Consider the following 25028-nt stretch of genomic DNA (forward strand, 5'->3'; position numbering starts at 1 on the left):
TACCGCCTTTTACGAGCTGATCAGAGTAAAAGAAGCAAGATTCCTTTTACACATAGTACATACTCCATCAAGTCAGGCATGAAAAAACAGGAAAATTCTGAAAAAAAGAGGAAATTTGAAACTGTAAAATATGGTAAAAATGCTCAGAAATAGGCTAAAAAGAAGAAAAAAACAGAAATTTAGGCAACAAAAAAATTCTTGTAAAAACAGCAAAATTCTCATGCCTGAATCACTGCATACCAAATTTGAAATCTTGCTTCCTACAGTAGTAGCGTTGTGCCCTACTTTTCCATTGAATGAAAACATTGTGATTAGGCTCACGAAAAAAGTTGTTTGGCCACATCTGACTGACTTTTTATACCTTGAAATCTGGTAAAATGTTTTACTGTACAAAAGAAAACTGATGTAATTTTGGAAATCACTGAAAGGATTTTTTTCACGATTTTGTGTATCCTATATTTTGTGTATTCTTCAAAATTTTAAATTTTTTTAACCCAACACTCTTCTACAGGCTGAGTCATAAAGAAGTAAACTCATGTTTGAGGGGCTGTAAGTTACCATAGATCTGTAAGGAATCTGCGAAAAATGAAAATATCATTGGAAAGAACAAATTCTACACATCTACATAAAAAAGAATTGTTGCAATTGCTTACAGCAAAGTCAAGTCATACTCATTTGAATGCAAACACCCATTTTTTGTAGCTGCGCACGGCTTCACTTCCCAAGTACCTAATATATTGATTGATAAGGCGTGATATTCAAATTCAAATAAAGTTATGTGGCAGGTGTAGTTTCGATCAATAATTCCTACATGTTAAAGGGCTCTTTTCAATATGACTTTTACCTCATTGCACTACATTATAATGAAACCACAATTTACCGCACAGGAGCACGTTTCTGTCGACGAAGTATCATGAAACTAAGAGTCCCACTGAAGTTCAGCTTCTTTTTCGTCTCCAATTTCCCACACCTAATTGGATTCCATCAGTATATAAGAATGTGAACAAGCTCAATGTGCAGAGGATACTAAGGAACAGACAGACGGAAGCTTCAGGCAGACCACAAACTGCTAGATCACAAGTGAACATTGCTAGAGTTAGACATGCGTTACAGCAAGACCCAAAAGATCAGCTCTAGACCTTTTACCCAAATTCCCCAATCAATTAAAGCTTCTGCCAAAAGGACTTGAATTGGTATACCTACAAATAAAACTACAGTACCGTCATGGACTTCATCCTGTTTGTTGAATATCAATTATAAGCAAAAATTGTCATTGCAACAACAAATCCTGTTAGCACTTTGCTGATTTGTCGAAATTGAGATGAATGAAAATCAATCAGCCCTCTGCAGCTACAAAAATGGGTGATTGTATTCGACTACATATAACTTTAGTTTGCTGTGAGCAATTGCAACAATTTTATTTTAATGAGATGCTTAGAGTTTGCTCCTTTCAATGACATTTTCATTTATAGCCGATTTCTTACAGATCTCTAGGTACAGCCCCTCAAACATGAATTTACTTCTTTTTGACTCAGCCTGTAAGGGTGATTTGGTCAGAAGCACCATGTGTGTTGCCTACCCCTGACCTGCTAAAGGGGAAGGCACCCAGCCTTTGGTACTAGGGTAAGGTTAACAAAATTAAGTGATACAGTAAGGAAATATACCCAAATCACACATTTTAAGTTTTGAGCTATGCAGGTTTTGCTATGATCTATGATCTTAGACACAGCCACACAACATCTGCACAATCGACCCTCCATCTTGGAGAGGTAGCCTAGCCAAACAAGCAACATTTTTTCCTTGGCCTCAGGATGACATCATGACGAGTCATGAGTGACTGGAGACATTTTGATACCAGCAAACACACATCCCCTATGAGCACATCCGTCATCTCCTCTTGTGTTTTCAAGCATTATTGTTATCACTAAGCTTTTCTCTGGAAGCGCTTGGCGTAAGGGTGACATTATGACGAATCATCAGTGACTGGAGACATTTTGATACCAGCAAACACATGTCCTGTATGAGCACATCCATCATCTCCTCTTGTGTTTTCAAGCATTATTGTTAACACTAAGCTTTTCTCTGGAAGCGCTTGGCCTAAGGGTGGCATCATGATGAGTCATCAGTGACTGGAGACATTTTGATACCAGCAAACACACGTCCTGTATGAGCACATCCATCATCTCCTCTTGTGTTTTCAAGCATTATTGTTATCACTAAGCTTTTCTCTGGAAGCGCTTGGCGTAAGGGTGACATTATGATGAATCATCAGTGACTGGAGACATTTTGATACCAGCAAACACATGTCCTGTATGAGCACATCCATCATCTCCTCTTGTGTTTTCAAGCATTATTGTTAACACTAAGCTTTTCTCTGGAAGCGCTTGGCCTATGGGTTACATCATTATGAGTCATCAGTGACTGGAGACATTTTGATACCAGCAAACACACGTCCCCTATGAGCACATCCGTCATCTCCTCTTGTGTTTTCAAGCATTATTGTTATCACTAAGCTTTTCTCTGGAAGTGCTTGGTAGATCTTCTTTACTCTCCCATCAAGTTTTGTGAGTAGCATCTGAAAAAATAAACCATGTGACAATTAGCTGAGTAGACTCCATGGATGTTCCTTACCCTGCCTACCATACCCTGCCTACCAATCTTGCATTTTTATAAGACAAACAAAATACCATTTGACTTGTTCTTTAGAATTGAAATTAAATCAAAATTAAAATTAAATTTCGGATTTATATAGCGCCTATTTATCAGATCTCAGAGGATTCAAAGTGCTGGAATCTTATGCCATTGGATAATTACATGTGACCAACAACCGTATTTACTCTATTAAACGTCTCAGGGCAATGTATTTTCGAAAAGGTGGCATTTATTAGAAGTAGATTTTCAATAAACATTATCAAGTGTTTTTTGAAATATGTCTGAAATTTTACATCTAATTACTGACTGGAACATTGTGTAGACAGGCAGACACCCCAACAAGATGTTTGCATGTTGCGCATGGTAGGTAAATAGTGTACCTCTAGATAATCTCAACATGCTCCCATAAAACTTATTTATGCAATGCGTTGGGACGGTAATGCAATCTTAGTGTTACATACGCCACCAGCTTTGTGACCCTCAAGCTTAAAGACGCAAGTTATCGTTCGATATAAAGCTTTCGCCACAGAATGCAGGAGGTACACAATTGTTGGTGTCCATGCATGATAATCCAATATGGCAGATTTATCATAGCATTACACAGGGGCTATTGAGAGTCTAGATTCTTTAAGGCTAACCTTTTAGCCAGAAAGATATGAACCTACCTTTTGTTCATCTTCATCTTTGGTTGTTCCATCGAGGTATATTCGGTAGGAATGAAACTGCGCCCACAAAAACTTGCTGGACTCAATTGCCTTCACAGCTTTCTTCCGAGTCTGAAATAAGAATAATGGGATAATACCATCAAATACCACCAATTAACAACAAATTCTTGTCATTTGGTCATCAACATAAAATTATACTCTGATTTCCCTATGAACTAGAATTTTATTTTGTGTGATTCTCAACCGTTTTGAATCAACCACAATGCCTCAACCTTGATGCACATTGTTATGATTTTTTGTGAAAAAAAACATTTGAAAGAAGATATTTTTGACAAAAATATTTTTGTTGTTGTAAAATACACCGGAGATAGGTCACACTATACTTTTTCTGAATCCTTATGAGAGGAATACACACATTTGACCGATTGTGTAAATTGAGCTCTCCATAAGCGGCTATTTTTGTTTTATATAGCACTTTTTCCCACAATTCCTTTTTCTACTTTTTTGATGTTGTTGGGGAGGTCTTTTAGAGATACTTCCAACAAAAAACATGATATTTCTATTTTGTCTAAGTTAAGCGTATATTGAATGATTCATCTTTTTTTTGTCGTTGCATCTTTTGTCAATGGGCGGTGGTGAAAGGTCAAAGTTACAGGGAGCCACTAGTGTATCACTACACCAACATGATGTAGTTATAATGGAAGACAGAAATGGAAAAACTAGATCATCCCTGACTTCCCTGTCAATCAAATTCTGCACAGTCTGTGATTGGTTAGTGGCTATGGTAGGCACCTCACCTCCCTAGTTAAGCTCTGATAACTAATCAAAGATCACACAGTTTGATTGACAGGGACGTCACTATAGTCTGTATGCCTTCATTGGGGCAGTAAATTAAATCAACTTTTGTGATTTTCTCATTTTTGCAGGAATCTGTCATGCTAGTTTGATTCCTTGCATCATTTCCTTTCTGAAAATGTATAGACAAATCTCACGAGCCAAGTGATGGTCAGGATTAAGTCGGCCATAGCTGCGGGCCATCCGCGCCAAACTAGCTTAATTTGTTTGGATTGCGATCCAAGATGCCCACTATCGCGAGCGAATCGGAGCGCGTAACACTTGCGTGCGTTACGGGATCGGTAAATGCTGTATGCCTGTGATACTGGTATTGCGTAAAATGGATGGAAAGCCCCCAGCTATGGCCGCCAGTGAGGCGTAGGAATGTGTCAAGTCGGATTCGTGTATACTTTTATATACCTATCATCATTATGTTCAGAGATACAGTAAAACACAATACCTAAATTACTGCCTAAAGTAAGGCATACGGACCCTATAGCTAACTAGTTTGTCTTTTATTGTAGTACTTACTTCTGTGTCATTACTGGTAGATATGCAACCAACTGGTTCTTTGTACATCCGCCTTAACACAGACTCAGAGTCTACCATCATGGACACACTGTCTGACCCACTCTTCAAGAAAATGCTGAATTGATAAAAACGTACAAACAAATTCAATTGATATTTTGACTTCTTTATTCACCATTTCTCTAAACATATCACATAATTTCACACAAAAACACATTGAATGTATAACCATACAGTGTATAATGGATAGCAATGAATTATATTATTCCATAATCATGATATACCACCACAGAATTAGAGAAGGAGAACCGGGACTCAATTCCATCTTGATAAAGGCATGGAGCAAAAATTGGGGGTATTCGGTATCCCTCGGAATGCGCTCGAGGCATTCATTGTCATGTAAGTGCGACATGGACGATGGGTGCATTTGAGAGACGCTGTTGATACGACCTGCATGTGAGTACCAAGACGCTTCATGTGAGACGCAGAGTTGTTTTTGTTTGTCTTCGCGCACACCGGCGGCAAGGACTCGAAAACCCCCAACTTTTTCCACATAGCTGGCTCCACAATTGTATGTGCAGGTATAGGGAGTCCCAGTTCTCTTTCTCTAATTTTGTGTATACATACCACTGATATGTGGTAAGGTGGCGCTGTACTCTTTCACTGCTCTGTCAAAGAAGATAAGTGTCAAAACAAGGTTTGTGGGTTCGAGCTCACACTGTGGCAAACTTCCACAAAAATTGCTCTTGAATTTCAAGTTGAAAAAAAAAACTATATTATGTTTATTACTGATTAAATTGAGACATAATTCAGATTTTTCAGAAGCCTCTCCCCGTGTGTCCTTCTGATCATATTGACTGAAGCAAGCATGTAGCCCCACATGGTTCAGAAGTCAATTTAAGCTGTTGGGCTTGTGTTATCAGCACAACGCTCAAATCCTATGTTCCAGAATTGTGCATAATAGTATTCACTGTGCACGTAAAACCTGTGTGTAATCCTCAATTTAAGGTACGCATGTTTATAGAAAAAAGAATAAGAAGGGAACCTGACATTGTCTGTTTTATGCCATTTCTTTACAGCCACATTCCTTCCTTCCCTCTCCCAAGTTCTCTCCGCTTTGTTAACATATTTTCTTTTCTTTATCTGTCTACTTATACGTGAGAGTTTCCCCTCTGTTTTATTGCATGTTATGCTGCGAAGCACCCCATCTCAATCTGCGATTACCGATATATGTCATTCGTCATGACAATGGCATTTCGTTACTGAACGGTATCACAGACCACCAACTTAATAACCTGAAACGCTTCTAAAATGCTGCTGGTAGGTTACTCAACTAAAACATAGAAATACGATCACATAACTCTAATACTTAAAGACCTATACTGCATGGCTCTGTTTGTCAGAGAATCCAATTCAAATTTCTCTTTGCCATGTGTTTCTCTTTACCATGTGTGTTTCATCTAACGAGCAAATTGATTGGGTCCCATATATGGCATCAAATATGTGAAGGTTACAACATTTACAACTGTGTACATAATACATATGTCTATGCAACGTTCCTTAATCCTCCATGGTACTGTTTATAGTACTTTTACTCTAATCAGCTAATCAGATACATTAACATGCACAGGCAGCGGTTTCACATGACATAATGTATACCCAAGTAGATTCTTTAAACACCTGGGTCTGTATACTGGGGGACAGAGGGGACGTGCCCCGCACCTTTCGACAAAATGACCCATTTTTTGTTCTTTTCAGCCAGCTAATGACCAGCACAGCTCATGTATGCCAGCGCAATTTGAAACAGCGCATGAAATGCACACTGACATCACCGACTTGCTGAGAGTAAAAATACTATATAGTTACTTATTACCCTGACTCACCTTTCTACTGGAAAGTTCTTCTCATTACCTCTGACACTCATGAATGGTCTCAAGTTATTGCCTTTTGCAATTATGAGTTTAGCGAGATCCAGCGCGGCTAGTGCATCTTCCACTGAGTCGTGACCTGAAGAGCTGTCCTGTATGACACGGCTGAAGAAAAGGAAAATAATATAAAATATATACATGTGTTAGTAATACATTAGGTTAGTACATGTATATGTGACACAATCTGGTCCATGGAGGCCAAAGGCCGCAAATTTAAAATTGAGATAAAGGCACAAATATGGAGTAAAAAACAATGAAATTGGTAAGAAATAGATATCACAAAACTTCATAAGTTTAGAACCAAGTATGCTAGACCTTTGATATTTTCAGTATATGATAGCCTAATGTTTTATAAGGTAATCAGTGTTCAATACAAAAATGCTACTCACAATTTTGGAATTGCTACTCAAATCTGAAAGTGAGTAGCAGTTTTTGCTACACAAAAAAAATATACGAAAATCGATCACTGGCCACTGCATTTGTCTACGAACTTGCAAGAAGGGAGAAAAAAGATGATAGATATATACAGTTTGAGTTATGGCAGGATTCCCCTGAAAGTAGGAATGTTTTGGCAATGGTAAAAGGTATACAAAAAAATCCACAAAATATGGTGAAAATAATTGCTACTCACAATTTTGGAATTGCTACTCAAATCTGAAAGTGAGTAGCAGTTTTTGCTACACAAAAAAATAGATGAAAATCAAACACTGAAGGTAATAATTATAGGAACTCAATTTTCAAACATGCCTCCTTTGGCCTCCATGGACCAGATTGTGTAACATATGTTCACGTAGCATACATCCCTGTAGAGACCTTTTTTCTGTGATGTCACTTAGTTAATACTGGGTCCAGAAGTCAACAAACAACACATGTATTCCTGGGTTGCATGCAAATGTGATAAAACATTCTGTATTGTGCATTTTCTCCTAAATTTTATCTTCTTTCACCCCAGCTTCCAGAAATCAATTAATCAACTATTCTCGCCTATTTGGTACTGATCAAAATATGTAGAGTGTGGACTCAATACGACCTCATGCCATGGGCAATCTGCCATACTGCATTTTCATATTGGCCCCCAAATAGTGTACCTCGTGCCATTTTTGGCAAGTGCTAACATTGAATTGTTGCGTTGAAGTAAAGATTTACAAATCTTGTGCTTAGTTATTCAGCCCAATGAATTACACAAGTATTTAATGTTAGCTAAACCTTGTCATGGTGATCAATTAATATAGAGGTATATGCCCACTGATGTTTTGCATTGATATGAAGCGCAATCCAGTGCGCTGTGTGCAATCCTTATCTGGCATAAGTTGTTTACAAATAAGCAGCTTATTTTCAATGGCACCTGACCAAGTTTTACCAGCGTTTGGCAGTAGTGACATTGTCCTGCTCCCTCGCTTATTTTCCCTTCCATGATTGATATAACATGGGAAGAGTTTGCAATATCCTAGTCTAATTTCTATGGATTGAATCTCCTATAGACGAATCCAACGAGCCAAGTCATGGTCAGGATTTGGTCGGCCATCTTTGGTTTCCCGCTAGCACCAACCTGGGGTTTTGAGCGCCCGATTGTGCAAATAAATGCCGCCTAACACCTAGAGAAGATGCAAAGAGGGTTAATAGAATAATATATACATTAGAGGTAATCCTGTCGCATCTATTCATACATAGTCCTTTTGTTCATCCACTTGTACATCTATGAATAGATGCGACGGGATTACCTGCGGAATTATCTATATTGTATTATTCTATTAACCCTCCTCGACCTTCTCTAGGTGTAAGGTGGCTTTTATTTGCACAACTGTTGGAACTGTATTGTGTTATTCTTTTGTCTACCTGTGTTTTCGCGGGAGGTGTAAAACGGGTGACGGAATGCAGTTTAAAATTTCCGCCAAGGCCGAATCATTTCACATTTTGGATGTATTGTAGTCGACGGGGACCCAACTAAAGGCTGCTAGTCAGGTGTAGGAATGCGTGTATTTGGATTCGTCTATATCATTCCTCTTTTTTATCAATTGCATGCATGTTGTAGCTGCAAAACATCGCTTGTACAATACAAGTACACAATAGGCTAGTCAACTTGAAATCCATACATGTCATATGGAAGACCTCATTAATATCCCACACAGGGGGTGTAGATTTCAAATGGAGTCACCCATTCAGTTTACCCCATTTGATATTCACACTCCCTGTGTGGAAGATTAAGGTTATGTCTTACATAATAGGGGGTGTAAGGATTTCAAATGGAATAACCCAAGCAGAACCACAATATGCCCAAGCAGAACCACAATTTTCAGAACATATAAATAAGCAAATCTACTCACTTTAAATAAAACTTTGCAAGTTTCCTAAGAGCTACTGGGCCTTTGGTGAACATCCTACTTGTGTCGATGATATGTGGATGATAAAGCTGAAAGCAACAACAATTATATAACTAAATATTAAGAGAACCTTTAAAAGTTTACCTCTTGTATAAGAGGGGGCTTATATTTCAATTGACAAAACATACATGTAGCTATAATTTTCTTTCTTCTCTTTGTAGCTGGTGACTGTTGTGAGCAAGCATACCAAGGTCGCCTACAAACTGTATATAATTATTTGCGCAGTCACAGTTTTAATTTTCACCAGTGTTTGAGCTGCAATTTCAGTATGCAGTTATGGTCAATACAAAATTAACTTGCTTCTTAAATGCATCTTTTGTTGCACTTTCAAAATAACATACTAGCAGTCGCAGCATGTGAATGCAAAAGCTGGTAGCTTCTTCATAATCGCAACCAACGTCTAGTCATGATTGACATAGCGTTATCGATCAGATAATGGTAATCGCTTTTTTGATAAGAGACAAAAGTTACATCAAATAAAACTTGTGATTGTCTAGTATAATATGCCCTTAAGTGAAATAGAGAGCAAATTATCTTGAGACATTTGTTAGTGTTAGAAATAATATTATTAATTATTATTAATAATCATCACTGTCTTCATCTTTTAGTGGACTTAACTATAGACTCCCCGTAGTCCACTTGCCCATTGTGCATACTCTGGATATTGTATTTAAGCTTAAAACTCTGATTTAATTAATGTGTGCACAATTGATAGATTTTCACATCTGATCTTTTCAGTCACCCTACTCCCTCTCTTTGTTAGCTTCCCAAGTAGACTACTGACTTTGCCTTGCGGTTAAGATTTTTAACCCGGGACTCTATGGCCATGATGTAATGCATCTTTAAATGGATCTGCCTTGTGATTGGTCGCCCATATCTCGCTATGGTTTAAATCTTCTGGGCCCGCGCCATTACCATTAACTACACCATACACAACTGTCTGTGGTACTTGCGGTGCTTTTGTGTTGACGCGAAAGTTAATCTCTCATCAAACATCTAGCGCGTACTTGTGGTTAATGGACTGATTAACAAGTATGCTTGTCAGTGTGTTTTAGAGAGCAAAGTCCAGGGGGTAAAGTTCTGCTTACAATTCAAAGTCCATAGTCGAATTTTCGGGGTTCGCTATCAATAAACTGGTAGATTCCAAAATCAGAATGGTTCAGTATTAAAGTGAGCCATTATAATTATGCAAGATAATGTTGCATTCAATTACTTTTATTGTCACTAATCATCTGATATTTTTAACTCTTTATGACCATTTTACTATTGAATACTTTAATTTTAATAAACATCAGTATAATTTTGAGTTCAACGAAATGGGTTCATCATGACTAATAATAACATATTTTTAATAAAATTCGACTATGGCATTTTCGACTAACTTAACTAGGATCTTTTCCATAGTGACTGTGAGGCTATTTAAAGCTTCAAAAACACTGCATCCAAAAACACTTTGGATGATCCAACACATTTGTCCTAGATTGTAGCTACTCCTTTTATTTCTCCAGCACTTTAATTTAATTTAGGGGGATATCTGGTCTAGATCTGACATACCTTGAGTGCTATGAGGTCATTTTCCATGGACTGACCCACTAATATAGCTTCTTCTGGCAGTAAGCCTATGATGTCTTTCTGTACATCTTTTAATCTTGTTGTGACTGGATCTAACATCTCTTTGGTTATACCACTGTACCTGTTATCAAAATAAACAAATAGTGTCAAGTATTAGAGCAGATATCTTACACTTCCCACAATGCATTTTTTCCATTTCAATTTTCTGTACTGATTTGCTATCTTACGCAACATGGGTTGATAAAAGTACCTCAATGAACAGAGCACATCAGGGGAGTGGGGTGTCAACTTTGGTTTGGGTGGGATGTGTAGCTGAAACTCTGAAAAACTTTAAACAAGATTTGATTAAAATTCAATTTTTTGCAAGTTTTGCTCAAAACTGATGAATAATTGACACTTTTTTCAAGAAACTTTGAAAAAACACCCTTTCTAACACAAAATTTTCTTGAAATGAGGGTCATCAATAAACCAAAATGGCTGAAAATGCAACCCGAGTCAAAACTAAATGGCTGAAAATGCATCCGAATCTCAAATTAGATGGAGAAAAGTGAGGAAAAGATTGTTACGCAGACCATCCTCCTATAATTATCACGATATGTGATGTGATCAAGCAAAATTAGTTCGGAAACTCTTTAACTGTTCACATGTTTTGAACTGGTTGTCCAAATTCATTGGGGTTTTCTGCAAAAGGTAGCTGTGCAAAATGCCGTTTATAATCCTATAAAAAAATTGGATATTGAATATGTCTGACTTCAGACTGATTTTGCTTGATCACACATAAGAAAGCACCACCATACTTTGTAACATAGTCCACGATGGGCGAGTCTGGTTTCACTAGGCTATTGTATAATGTTTTTCCATCTTCATCCACCAATGACACTCTTGTCAGCTCACTACCTCTGGCTGTTGTACACTGCATATAAAGACAAGAGATAACAGGTATTTAGCATTCAAGCCATAATGTACGATCTTGGAATATGTTAATTGTTTGGCATATTTGTAATGTTTACACATGTCCCAACTTGCACCTAAGTGGAATCAGCCAAATTTGTTGTCTTTGTAGGTCAACAGAACCATTTTTTATGTCTATGGCCAAAATAACCAGTGGGATTTCTTTCACTTTACCTTGTTATTTCAGCTTAAAACGGACAGCAACCCTTCCCGGCAGTTATTACTAATATTATTTCAACATTTTGAATAAATTCTCTGACATGACATGTACAATTTGAAAGCAAAGAGTATGTCTACAAGCATCCCACACGCATTTAACACTGTAAACTATGCACAATTTGAAGAAAAAAAACAATCATGCTATGTCATGTTGTTACTAAGCAGCCAGTCGCTAAGGTCAGAGCTTCTGCAAAGTATGCACACGCATTTGACACAACACTCGGCACATACAGTTTTACCCGAGAATTAAATATAGTAACTTAAGTTTTTTCATGAGACACTTCAGATCATTAGAGACTATCTTTAAACTGCCAATTCCTTCATTTAATAAATATCTTACCATTTCACAATCTACGCCAATCATAGGACTGGAATTGTTCACTTCTGCGCTATGATTTGTGGACTGGATGCCCCTCTCATTCGCCTTTGGGAATTTCCGTCTGAGGAGTTCATGATCCGCTAATAAATAGCAACTTCTTCCGACAAGATTATTATTAACATGTTCATTATCAGGCCCATCAAGTTTATGATTTAGCTGATTATTATTAGTGTTTCCAATTAAGGAGTTGGTATCAACTTGTTTGGATACTTCAGCTGCATTTTTACTACTGCCATTCTTTTCTGTTTCCTGTTGCTCAAAACCTGTCAAAATAAAAACAAAACAATTTATGTTAATAATAATGTGTACTGATCTATCAGGTAACAACCTGTCCTACAAGCGTGACTGCCCTAGATTTTGCATTTTGGGGATATATATGTATTTATTTTTGCTGTACGCATGAAAAATCAGCCATTCTTTTGGCAAAAAGCAGGTTAAGTTTGACTATAAAAATTTTTGTCTAGATTTTTAGGGTCCTTTGAAAACACAAAACAAATGCCTGCCCGCCAACCCCACTCTGCTTAAAGGTCTGTTCGCTAGTATATAGAACAGAATTTGCTTCAGGCTTGAAGTTGTTAAAGTATGACAACTTTATACTGTCAAAGCCAGTTAAAATGTTACTTAAATCACAAATGAGTTGGAGGTGGGAACAAAAAATATAATACTCCATAAATTGGTGGAATAAATTGTAGTTTAGTATAATGTATCTCATGAGGGTGCATCCTCTAACTTCATTTCTGAAAGTATTTTTGCCTTGCTGATTAAAAAAGGAAAACTTCAATCAGTCATAAATAATTAATTTGGAATCATTGTATCGCATTTGAAAGTTCTGAATAATTCATGAGAAAGGACTATCAATTTACAGCAAATTTTCTGCTGTCAATCCTCATCCCCCATCATTGACACATACACATACCAAAATTGATATGTTCAAACTGCAGTAGCCCTGTATCTTTTTTCTTCTTCACCTTTAAACATACAACCCATCTTAAAATATAGGTTTTAGTAATGGGGAAACTGCCTTTGCTGAAGGCACCATGTCAACAATACTATGCCTAGAGAAGTTGGTTTTTGCCTTATGAAAGTACTGTTATCATCCGCCATTTTCTGCAATTCCTTTTCTCTGATGAAGGCACCAGATGAATCATCCTCCCTTTTACTATTAAATCAATCACCGTCCATGGGGAGTTTGATTGACAGGATCATCAGATTTTTTAAAACTTTTATTATAGCGCCAAGGACAGGATGAATAACTTACCATATTTGCTGTTTTTGTATGTCCTGCTACTCATAGGTCTGTATAAAAGTTCCTCCACAAAACTTTGGTTTTCCTTCAGTTCAATCTTCGCATTCTAGAACATAAAATGGCAACATTGTAGTTGGTAAATGAATATATTGCCAATGAGATACTTTAATATATTATAAACAATCCATGCGTTTTGGGAAAGGATTCAAGAGCAACAGAAAGACATTTATAAACCCACTGTGCAAATGTACCAGGCCTTCACGTTTAGAATTTAGTGGAGCTCCATCACACCCCTGGTTTTGTTGAGGAGCTCAATTTGGAATCCTACAGGTGATAATGTTACATACTACGTCAGTCATGTCGGTGGTTTTTAACATCTGCAAGTTGAATATACTGGTTATTCAGATATTCCTAATTGCCTTGCGATTTCTCTTTCAGACATTATCACCAAAAAGGGCAACAATCTGTCCTTAAAGTTTAAATCTCACTTGTTTGAACAATGTTAACTGTGCAATTCAGAATTTCCACGGCGACATCTCTGCTCAGCCATTATTACATCGGCCGATCTTCAAAACATGCACGCAAATTGAAAACAAAACGGTCGTATGTGCGATCACCGAACCATGCCTCTGAGCGTTGCCTATCGTTCTTGTGGAGAAACAAACTTCGCACTTGTAGTTTCGGAACAAAGAGATGACCCAATGACCCGATATGATTTGTTAGTGTTTCTCAAGTCGATTGTCGCGCTATTTTGTTCGCAGAGCCTTTACTAGCACATTGTTTCAACAGATCGTTATTCAGAGTGATTGATGTGATACAGTTCTGGGAGTAATTTCTTTTTGACATTTTGTTTGAAATGATCATAATTCCAAATAAGGAGCGCTGTTAAAAACGCTCCTGACTATGCTTTGAGGTGCGCGGTAGGAGCGCCTGCGCGGTCGCGCTCCTCAAAAATAAAGGACTGATGTACACCTGCTCTACTTACCACGTCATAATGCTCCCGGATGTGAGGGAAGCATTTATAATTCCTCTTGTAGCATTTACTTGATACTCCATGTAATATCAGCACCACAACTTTGGCTACTTTATTCATTCGTATTAACTGACACCACCTGTTGTAAAAAATACCAGACAAAATATCAATGGGATGGTTAGGGGCCTGGCTCAAGCATAGGGAGGCACCCTTTGGACAAGTGAGTTCTAAGGGTGGACAGGGTTGCCAAAAGTTTTCAGCCCGAATCGTGGGTCAAATAATCGAAAAGTCACCCAATTTATCTCTTTACCATTGGTTTCTATGGGGCAGGAAAATATCGGAAGTCGCAGGAGCCAATGTTGAAAAGTCGCCATATTTTTTTTTAACCATTGGTTTCTATGGGGCAGTAAATTGTCAAAAGTCGCTGGAAAAATCTTCAAAAGTCGCCCAATTGGGCTACCAAATCGCGGGTTTGGCAACCGTGAGGGTGGATGAGATAGATATTTATACATCACACCATCAGCTGAATTCACCAAAACAATTCCCATAATTTGGCCTGACCAAAAACAGTGCAAACTAATTGACAGATAAGCTGTATTGTCTCGTACAGAATTGCAGATTTACAGTTGTAACCTTTATGGATTTCTCCAGATTACTTTATCTTTGAAAATCCCTCTGTGCTCTCAAGTGATTTGTAAATATAGAGGACTTGAAAAGGTAGTTCACTATTTATTTACATATATTTTGTTGACAATTACTTCGTAGATCTTATACAATCCAAGGTTTTCAAAACAGTTTTTAATTGCAATGTGGGGGAAAAATCAACTGGCAACTCCTAGATCAACGCTGGAACTACTTCTAGCGTCGGTTGTCAGTAGCAGTCACTACCAATCAAGTGTTGATAAAGACAACAGGTGTTGTTGAAACGTACACAAGTAAGTGAACATTCTGGATCAAAGAACTTTGTTAACCAGTTTTTATCTGGGTTTTGCAATAGAAAACTTGATAACCAAAGATTTGATTGATATTAAGATGCTGAAAGTGCACCACCACTATTTAACCGAGTGAATTTGTAAACAAAGTGCGGTATGACCTTAACATATCTGCAGATTGGAAAGGCCTATGAATCTATAATGTATAAATTTGCACACAAAATAGTACTAAAGTGTGCTAAAACTAGATGTTTTAGGAAAATCAAATAAATAAACTTACTCCCATATTAGATTTGGTATAGTGTTGATGTACAATCATACATCAAAGAATACAAAAATACCACCACATCATCAGTATCACCTTGGACTAAAATCAAGAAGTAGCAACTTCAAACCCCTGAACTATCAGTTGCAATTAAAACCCACCTTAATACCACCAGACTTACCTTGGTGTTGTGTCATGCTGTCCTGCCAATCCATGCACAGCTAGTGACTGCACATCTTCAACACTCAGTGGTTTCGCACTCTTTTTCTCATTCTTCTTCTTCTTATAAGCGTTTTCCAAAAACAATTTGGGATATTCCTTAAAATGGATAATGGAAATAAAATGATATTAAAACAGGAATGATTTTATTGTCAACTTCTTTTCACATCAAGCTTGGTAGCGGTGTTAGTGCTTAAACATGGTTATGCTGCAAGCATACAAACGAAGTCGGGGCGATTTAACAAAATATTGATCCCATTTGACAGGTTGTATCTCAAAATCTTGGCCTTCATCATACACTTTTGTTTGTCTTTTATTTCTATCTTGCATCTTGGTATGTACGAGGGGGTATCAAAAAGTTTTAGAAATCGCCCAGAAGTGAAAGAGCTATATCAATGAAATTTTGTCAGTGTAATCACTGGTCCTTATGTACATTATGGTCCAAAATGGTCTCATAGGTATGTTTACTTTTTTTACAGGTGGCACTAGATGCGAATAACCTGCTGCCCCAGTTACTACGCATAAACTGCAAGATTGAGAAAATTGAGGCAAGCAGCATTATTAAGATCCTGCTTTTGAAGGATTGCAGTGCCTAGAAAATCGATAATGAAATGAAAGTTATCTTCAGTGGTGATTGTGATATGTCACTGTCGCTTTTTGGAAAAGGAATTTTTATTTTATCACAGATGTGCTGGGCACTGTAACCCTTAAAATGGAACTTCATCATGCTGCATGCCTCAATTTTCTCCATTTTGCTGGTTATGCATTTTACATAGGCAGGTAGTGACATCTAGCTCCTGTAAAAAAAGTAAACATACTTATGAGTCCATTTTTGCACCATAATGTACATAAGGACCAGTGATTGCACTGACAAAATTTCATTGATATAGCTCTTTCACTTCTGTGCGATTTCTAAAACTTTTTGATACCCCCTCGTATGTATATTTGAGGCAACCAGTCATTTTATAGCTGAGAAAATTGCTTCTGAATGGCTGCCATTTTACACAGCATAGGGTAATGTATTAGTAGTGTGGATCCTTAACTCTCCCCATGCAGGTGTCTACTGCAAATGACAAGTTTCAAATTTATTTCAAAAATTCACAAAATTCAGAATTGCAAATTTCCATGACCATATTTGGAATAAACATGAAAAATGCATTAAAATGAGTACAAACAAGAACTAGTATTGGTTCAGTGGTTCTTAAGATTATGACAGCTCTCGAAAATATCTCAAAACTAGGACTTAATGTCGAAGGCAAGTGACAAGCTTACCATAACCCTTTTCTTCCTAGTTATGCAGCCTTGTTTGGCTTTCAACCTTTCTTCATCAGTTTGATTCTTGATCCAATCTGGCGGTGGACCTCCATTCCGCTGCCTCTTTGATGGTATGGGACAATCATCTGATGCTCTCTTAAGGAATGAGGAAACCTAATTTGGGAAACATTGAATGAAGAAAAGAAATTTTGTTGATAAGCATTAAATCCTCTTGTTGTACATGTAGTCATATTATATTCTACATAATAATAACAACGAATGACCCAATGCTTGATATACCTCTATGTGTCTTACAGGTATGAGACTAACAGTGCAATCAGTCTAAAATACATACAAATATAACGAAGTTCTGCAGAACTTCTTCTAAAACCTATTACGATAATTATAGGCAGTTACGTAGGCCCACTATTTCAAATTTAAAAAACTATTTTAACCTAATTAAATTAATACCCCTACTTTAATTAAGCATCCCTGCAAACTTTCCCAACTTCTGTGTAACTAAGCACCCATTTTGAGTGCAATTGTATCACAAAAATTGTTATTAAGTAACCATATGATACATGTAGTGCAAACAAGTGATCAGCACAACTACATGGTGAATTTTATTGTAAGTAATATTTCAAATGGTTTGGTGTAGAAATTCTGAATGTGACCCAACCTCTGGGCAATGGTCTTTCTTGAGTTGTTTTTGTACTTTGCATACATTGTATAATTATGTAAATTTTATTGTTATGTTTATAGTGCACCACCAACCCTATGGTCGAGCTGGGTTGCACACTTTACAGGAAGTAACTGATCATCACAGTGGCCCAAATCATCCATAAACCCTTTCAAAGATGCCCAACTCAAGATTAACTCAAGCCCTAATCAGCCTACATAATACATGTATGTATAAATATCTGTACAGGTACAATGTAGAGAGTTCAATTAGCAGGAATTAGTTCCTTGTCCAGGGGAATTTCAAGTCAGCTCAATTTTTCATGAGAACATAATTTGAAACTGCAGAAGGTTTGAACTTGCACCATCATGAACGAGCATCTAGAGCTTTTTATAAGAGTTAACTTGACTGCATAATACTGGCGTATTAGATGAGAAAAAAGAGTTATTGGGTAAATTCAAATCTTAAAACTTTAAGTACCTCTTCTTTTACATCCAAGACATTGTCAAACGTTATGGCCCTCTTCTTTTTCCTGTTAGAACGAGGCATGGCTATATGTTCTTGTCAACACTTGTACCTGAAAGAAAAAATGGAGAAAGCACTATTAATTGGAACTTTTAATACTTAAAAGTTCATGGTTCCTTCAAAAATTAAATTTGTTACTTTTCTTCAGGCCGTAATGTGGTCTTTGAGTTTTTGAGTAATTTCTCTGTCAGCGCTAGCTAGAACTCATAGAACCATTCATACTTTATACCAAGACCAGTGGCACTCGGGGGCTTCAATATGAAATGGATCTAGGTGTAGGGCTGGCACTTTTGCAGTAAAGGGCATTCGGTGATAGCAAAATGTAAAAAATATGGGGTCATTGGGTGAGAACATGACCTTCTTTTAAGTGGAACCTTTGGGTGGGAGCCGAAACAGCGCCACAGAAACCTCGAACATCGAATTTCTAAATTGTGGGATAGGCTTTTACGACGGGAATTCATAACAATTAGTGGGTTTTTAGCGGGTTTGCCGTCGGACAAGTTTAGAACTGTCAAGCTTTTGTCAGGAGTAGCTCTGACTTCTTCAGGACAAAGACATGTAGACTGCCCCTTGTCTACTGATGACTCTGAAAAGAGTCGTTCACTGAAGACTGCTCCTTGTCAACAGAGAACAAGCAGATCTCGCCTATCTGCTAATATAAAGGTTTTGGTGGCTCTGAAAAGAGCTGTTTGCTGAAGACTGCCCCCTTGTCTACAGAAACAAGCAGATCTCGCCTATGTGCTGATTTTGTAAGTTTTGGTGGCTCTGAAAAGAGCCGTTTGCTGAAGACTGCCCCTTGTCAACAGAAACAAGCAGATCTTGCCTATCTGCTGATTTTGTAAGTTTTGGTGGCTCTGAAAAGAGCTGTTTGCTGAAGACTGCCCCTTGTCAACAGAAACAAGCAGATCTCGCCTATCTGCTGATTTTGTAAGTTTTGGTGGCTCTGAAAAGAGCCGTTCACTGAAGACTGCCCTTGTCTACAGAAACAAACAAGCAGACCTCGCCTATCTGCTAAATTAAAGGTTTGTTGGCTCTAAGAAAGAGCTGTTCAATGAAGACTGCCCCTTGTCAACAGAGAACTAGTAGACTGCATATACTGTAGTAGAAGTATACGGCTTACCAGGAACAATCGTTTGGCCACTCATGGACCGATTGATTGATTGATTGTATGCACGATGGCGTATATATCACTTAATTGCGGACGTGGTACAGATTAGCGGCTCTGTGATTGGTTGTTTGAAAATAGAGAACGCCATATACGATGTGATAAAGATTAGCGGCTCTGTGATTGGTTGTTTGAAAATAGAGAGCGCCACATACAACTGATGTCTTTGCCGTCATTTCTATTGATAGTATAAGTTTCATTAACTCTGATTTCCAACGCTTCACGGGTCAACCTCATCCCCAAGTGAGAAACTTGTGCCAGTTTTGTTGTTTTGTCCCACAGAGGTTCATGACCTTCTTTGCAAGCATGTTCAGCTAATGCCAAGCCTTCTTCTTTCTTTTGTCTTGTGGCTCTTCGGTGTTCAGATATTCTGACCTTTAGTGGTCGTTTTGTTTGGCCTATGTATTGCTCACCACAACTGCTCTATACCTTGCAGTGAACGACTCTTTTCAGAGTCATCAGTAGACAAGAGGCGGTCTACATGTCTCAATCTTAGGTACTTTGTCCTGAAGAAGTCAGAGCTACTCCTGACGAAAGCTTGACAGTTCTAAACTTGTCCGACGGCGAACCCGCTAAAAACCCACTAATTATCAAATTTCTAGTTCTAAATGGCTTCAAATTTCGAAGTAGTATCGAATCGCGTGCGCGTAAAGTTAAACACCCTGAGTGTACACGCACGCGCATAGGGGCGGTTTGTCAGCACGCTTGCGGCGCAACAGTGAAAGAGCATAATTGATGTCACTACCAAACTTGAGGTGAACCAAAAAATAGGGATTAAAAAGCTGTCAAGTAGAACCATGTGCTTCTTTTGTCCAATTTGCCATCAAGATTTCATATGGTATCAGTTCAGACCCAGAACACGATCATGTCAGTAATTTTAAATAATTTGTTCTGGGACTGATTATTCGGACTAACACCGCATCACGTATTTCCTGCATTGGATGCACATTGGCTGTTGAGGCTATATCCTGTCTGGACACATCACACGTGTGTGATGTGTCCTGCTATTCGCCAAACTCCGATATGTGACCCCTCGGCACAACTGATGCCCGGATGTCGCCAGTGCCACTATTGAGATATGCTCCATCGAACTTAACAATAAACAATAGGAAACAAAGGATTTATTGACTGTTTTATTGATTTTTCACTACTTAAATGTCAAGTACTTTTGACATGATATACATCATTTTAAAGCTAATTTCAAGCAGAATATTTTGGTTGAATATCTCAAAAATGATGATTGGCGACTTCAGGGCTCAGTTGTGCCGAGGGGTCACATTATGCAGTCGAAGTACTTCGAGGACGGCCTGTCACTTTTTAGCTTCCTAAGAACACTTCTGTACATAACTTACGAAACCACAAACTCACTAAGTTTAACTTGCACTATTCATAACATAAAACATATAAATTAATTTTTACCGATCCTGCAGAATAACTTACTTGCTGACAATTTGATAACAAGATACTTTCATACGTCATAGGGTAGAAACGATCTCTGTACAATCGTCCAAAATATACATTTTGATATAGGCCTAAAATTATGTGGACAAAATCTTTGGTTCATTGCCAAAGGGATGTTATACGTATATTCACTAGTGTTGGTATCGACAAGGCGTTCGAGCACTTTTGCCGATTGGCGACAAGAGCTTTGCACCAGGACGTGCCGTGTGCAAAATTTCTAACGGGCGCCATAACCCATTTTGTGATTGGTTTCATTGGTTGTATAAAACCATTTATCGTGATCGTGAAGCCAATCAATGAACGCGGTGGCCTTCATGGGTAGGCCTAATGTAGATCCGACCACGGAAAGCGAAGTACGTCTAACCTGATTGGTTAAAAAAACTACTTGGACCAGTCAGCATGCTCAGTTCTTAACAACCATGTTCAGGTGATTTCCTGGTGGTGTTTCAGCGATCGAGCATAAATTCAGCTTGACAACTCATCTTGCAGCTGCAAGGACAATACACGGAGACAATCACTGACACTTCAACAATAAATCTAATGGCTTGTTTATGACATGCTTCGGGTGGATTTTACGATTGAGGTAAGATTTTCGGCCTGTCCCGGCGTGAATATTCTCATTTTTCTTCATCAAAAATGCTAGCGATGACCAGTTTTTTGCTGACAATTTGATAACAAGATGCTTTCATACGTCATAGGGTAGAAACGATCTCTGTACAATCGTCCAAAATATACATTTTGATATAGGCCTAAAATTATGTGCACAAAATCTTTGGTTCATTGCCAAAGGGATGTTATATGTATATTCACTAGTATTGGTATCGACAAAATTGTCGACAAGAGCACTTTTGCCGATTGGCGACAAGAGCTTTGCATGTATCGACAAAAATATCAGAAATTTTGCGATCATAATTGAAAAATTGATTGGCAGAAACTTTGCTAATTTCCTTCTTTTTTACCAGCAACCCAAAAGATCTCATGCGACAAGAAAGTTATGAATCTTTTTTATCTAAATATCAAAGGATAGTTCATAATATGGCATCCAAAATGGTCGAATCCAGCAAAATTGTGACCCCTTTCCATGCTATCCCATTTTCGTTGATGTTGATTTGGCTTCAGCCATCTTGGTTTATTTTTAGAACGGCCGCCATGTGACGTCAGGGGGGCTTGGCTGAATAACGATCATTGATTGGCCAAATGTGAAGGTCGTTCTTAGTGTTGGGATGACGAAATTTATTTTGTGTGTTTACTTGGTTGAGTAATTGTTTATTTATGTTTTTTTACGTGAAAAATATGCTTTATTTTCTTAGTTCCTCTCACCCTGAGTAAGGATAAACACTTGTGCTGAACGTCAAATTGCATGGTCACTTATCGCTCACTGTTCAAAATGTGACATCTACACCAATTACAGTCCCCGAAACTGTCTACTTTTTAGCCGACCTCAATTCCGAAACATTTAGTGATAGTTAAAAATGCGATCCCCAACCCTTTGGTTACCTTTGGACAATTTGTATAAATCTCCATGAGTCTCTGTGTCTGAAATTCCCGGTACAAACATCGAAAATGTCGCATTTCTCAGTCCCAGTGATGTTACTGTATCCGCATCGCTGTTTTCATACATGAATGCATATCACTGACCTCTGTAAGGTCAAAAACGTGGCGTTGATTTCAACCAACCCGATCCACAGATTGTGACCACGTGGTTGGTTTCATGAATATTTAATAAGCAGCTTGATACTGACGTCATATCCAGGGGTAGCGCTAGAACTAAACACTAGAGTTTGGTGAGTCCCAGTTGCACAAATGCAGCATAAATAGTATATCTGCAATAGCGCTAGTTTGAAAAACTGGGGGTCTGAGGTGACCAGGAGGCAGGAGATACCATTTTGGTCAACTGAACTCGACTCGTGCATTCTTTTGGTTGACATAAATCGAACAAAAGTTTCAATAACGGGTAATAGTAGGATTTCAATTTTTTTATTAATGAAGTTACTTGTAGTTTTGAGGAATGACAAAGTTGTTTTTGGAAACTTGGATTGCAAGGTGAGTGAATTCGTGAAGAGATTTGCTTGTTTGAGTGATAGTAGGATACGGGATGTAGGCTAGTCCTCAGTGTTTGACCTGCTCCGGCGTCTCAATTCAGCGGAATTATTCGTACCTGCTAACCAGACATAAGTTCCTCTCACCCCACATGCAAATAAAATAAGCAACTACACCATGACTATAGCGTTGCCAGTATAGACGAATCCAAGGAGCCAAGTCATGGTCAGGATTTGGTCAGTCATCTTTGGGTAGCCGCTAGCACCAACCTGGTGTTTTGAGCGTCCAATTGTGCAAATAAAAGCCGCCTAACACCTAGAGAAGATGCAAGGACGAGGAGGGTTAATAGAATAATAGTACCCGGTATATAATGAAGATAATTCCGGGGAGGGGGTCACTCCCATTATGGCCTGTACACCATCCGCGATAATGAAAACGCGTAAAAAGGGTAGTTTTTCGTGGATAAAGCACGATACGCGCGTAACACGTTTAGGGTGTCAAAAACATGAAATATTGGAAAAAAAGGTAGCAAAATTGCAATTGCTAATACGCGAAAATAAAATTTAGGGTATGAAATTTGATGGAAGGAATAAAATTCCTGTTTAGTGTGTGAAAACACCTGTTTAGGGTATTGTTTTAGCCAAGGGTTAAATCCTTATTTACAATGTAGGGTGCTTTTCAAAAGTTGATTATCACGGATGGTGTACAGGCCACAATGGGAGTGATCCCCCAGGGATAATTCCGCAGGTAATCCCGTCGCATCTATTCATACATAGTCCTTTTGTTCACAAATTGTACAATAGATACCGTGTGTAGTTAATCCGATTATTATGTCACTTCAACAGCGAATAGACCATGCTGTGTGTTTTGTCGAAGGGAACTGTATTGTGTTATTCTTTTGTCTACCTGTGTTTTCGTGGAAGGTGTAAAACGGGTGATGGAATGCAGTTTAAAATTTCCGCCAAGGCCTAATCATTTCACATTTTGAGTGCATTGTAGCTGACGGCTACCCAACTAAAGGCTGCTAGTCGGGTGTAAGAATATGTGATTTTGGATTCCTCTATACATGTATCGTTTTCATAGACCCTGCAGGCTGCAGCGTGTTGACTGTAGATGTGTACTCTGTAGTAGGTTGCCGAATTTTGAACCTTGATCGTTGCAATTTGCCATGGGGCGATTTTGTGAAACATTAATTAGGCCTGATTGTCAACAATTGTCGACGTCGGCTTTTAAATTTTTATCGAATGTCGACAATGAAAATGCTTGCCGATACCAGCGCTAATATTCACTCGGTCGGACATCCGGGAACATTGTCCCCTTTGGCTTTTACTTGCACAAGCACACACATAGTAACCAGCTCGAGAAAGGGGAACTTCACATGCGCACACTGGTGTTACAAGGCTGTTTCCCCTTTGTGACGTCAGCCCAACAAAGTCAGAGAATGCTGAGGCAATCTGCTGTTGCCGAGTCAGAGTGGCAATTTATGAATGAACTGTGCGCCGTACGCGTTGTTTAGCTCTAGTCTGAGTTTGCAACATCGCGGTAGTCGCGCTCGTCAAAGGTTTCCTGCATAACTGCATTTGATTATACTTCTTAGTACGGTACAGTACGTGTGACTGAGCATGTATTGTGACTGTGAGCATGTCATGTCTTGTGATGTGAGTGAGTAAGGCTAAGCTTACATTACATTAAAAACATTTTACATCAGTCATCATTTACTGTCTATGATTTAGACTAGATAGACAAGTTATGCCTAGAATTTTTTGTCGAGTTGAATTTTATCCACCCATATAAAAAATCGACGTATTGATTCCTGTACTTCATGTACTTAAACTTACAATGTAAAGAAACACGATGACGATGTGTAGAAATTTTAAGCTTCCATGCTGCATCCGAGAAGTTTAATGCGACCTTTGACCCGAGTGGTGTTTCTAACTTGGAACAAAAATTATTGTAATATTTTGTGTTCTTTTCATTAAAATTATCATTTAAAAAAAACTATATTGCCACAATTAATTATTGAAGTAGATAAAGGCATCGATATGCATCAAAAATACAGTAACAAAAATCCAAATTGAATATTAATTAGTCGATTCGAAAAAACATTGGGTTTCTAGATTGAAAATCACCGGTCGTTTAAAAAAAAATTAAGCTTAACAA

General features: G+C 38.1%; 1 protein-coding gene across 1 annotated transcript; it reads right to left on the minus strand.

The window, feature by feature from the left end:
* Positions 1–1566: 1566 nt before the first annotated feature.
* LOC140164329 (RNA exonuclease 5-like) lies at positions 1567–24779 on the minus strand. Its single transcript, XM_072187605.1, has 14 exons — positions 24707–24779; positions 18158–18254; positions 17017–17172; positions 15707–15843; positions 14341–14467; positions 13368–13461; positions 12071–12372; positions 11358–11473; positions 10543–10681; positions 8932–9017; positions 6563–6712; positions 4683–4797; positions 3318–3428; positions 1567–2575 (listed from the first exon to the last, which is right to left on the minus strand). Exons 2-14 carry the CDS (start codon positions 18224–18226, stop codon positions 2405–2407), a joined length of 1773 nt encoding a protein of 590 aa, XP_072043706.1. The 5' UTR covers positions 18227–18254; positions 24707–24779; the 3' UTR covers positions 1567–2404.
* Between the last annotated feature and the right edge of the window lie 249 nt (positions 24780–25028).

The sequence above is a fragment of the Amphiura filiformis genome, chromosome 11 (genome assembly GCF_039555335.1).
Source record: "Amphiura filiformis chromosome 11, Afil_fr2py, whole genome shotgun sequence".
In the NCBI taxonomy this organism is placed as follows: domain Eukaryota; kingdom Metazoa; phylum Echinodermata; class Ophiuroidea; order Amphilepidida; family Amphiuridae; genus Amphiura; species Amphiura filiformis.

Bases quoted from the DNA above. Each gene is read 5' to 3' on its own strand.
- LOC140164329 (XM_072187605.1), bottom strand. From the start codon at position 18,226: ATGCCTCGTTCTAACAGGAAAAAGAAGAGGGCCATAACGTTTGACAAT. The intron at 17,173-18,157 runs GTACTTAAAGTT...TTCCCAAATTAG, and splicing joins TCTTGGATGTAAAAGAAGAG to GTTTCCTCATTCCTTAAGAG. The intron at 13,462-14,340 runs GTAAGTAGAGCA...TTTATGTTCTAG, and splicing joins TCCGGGAGCATTATGACGTG to AATGCGAAGATTGAACTGAA.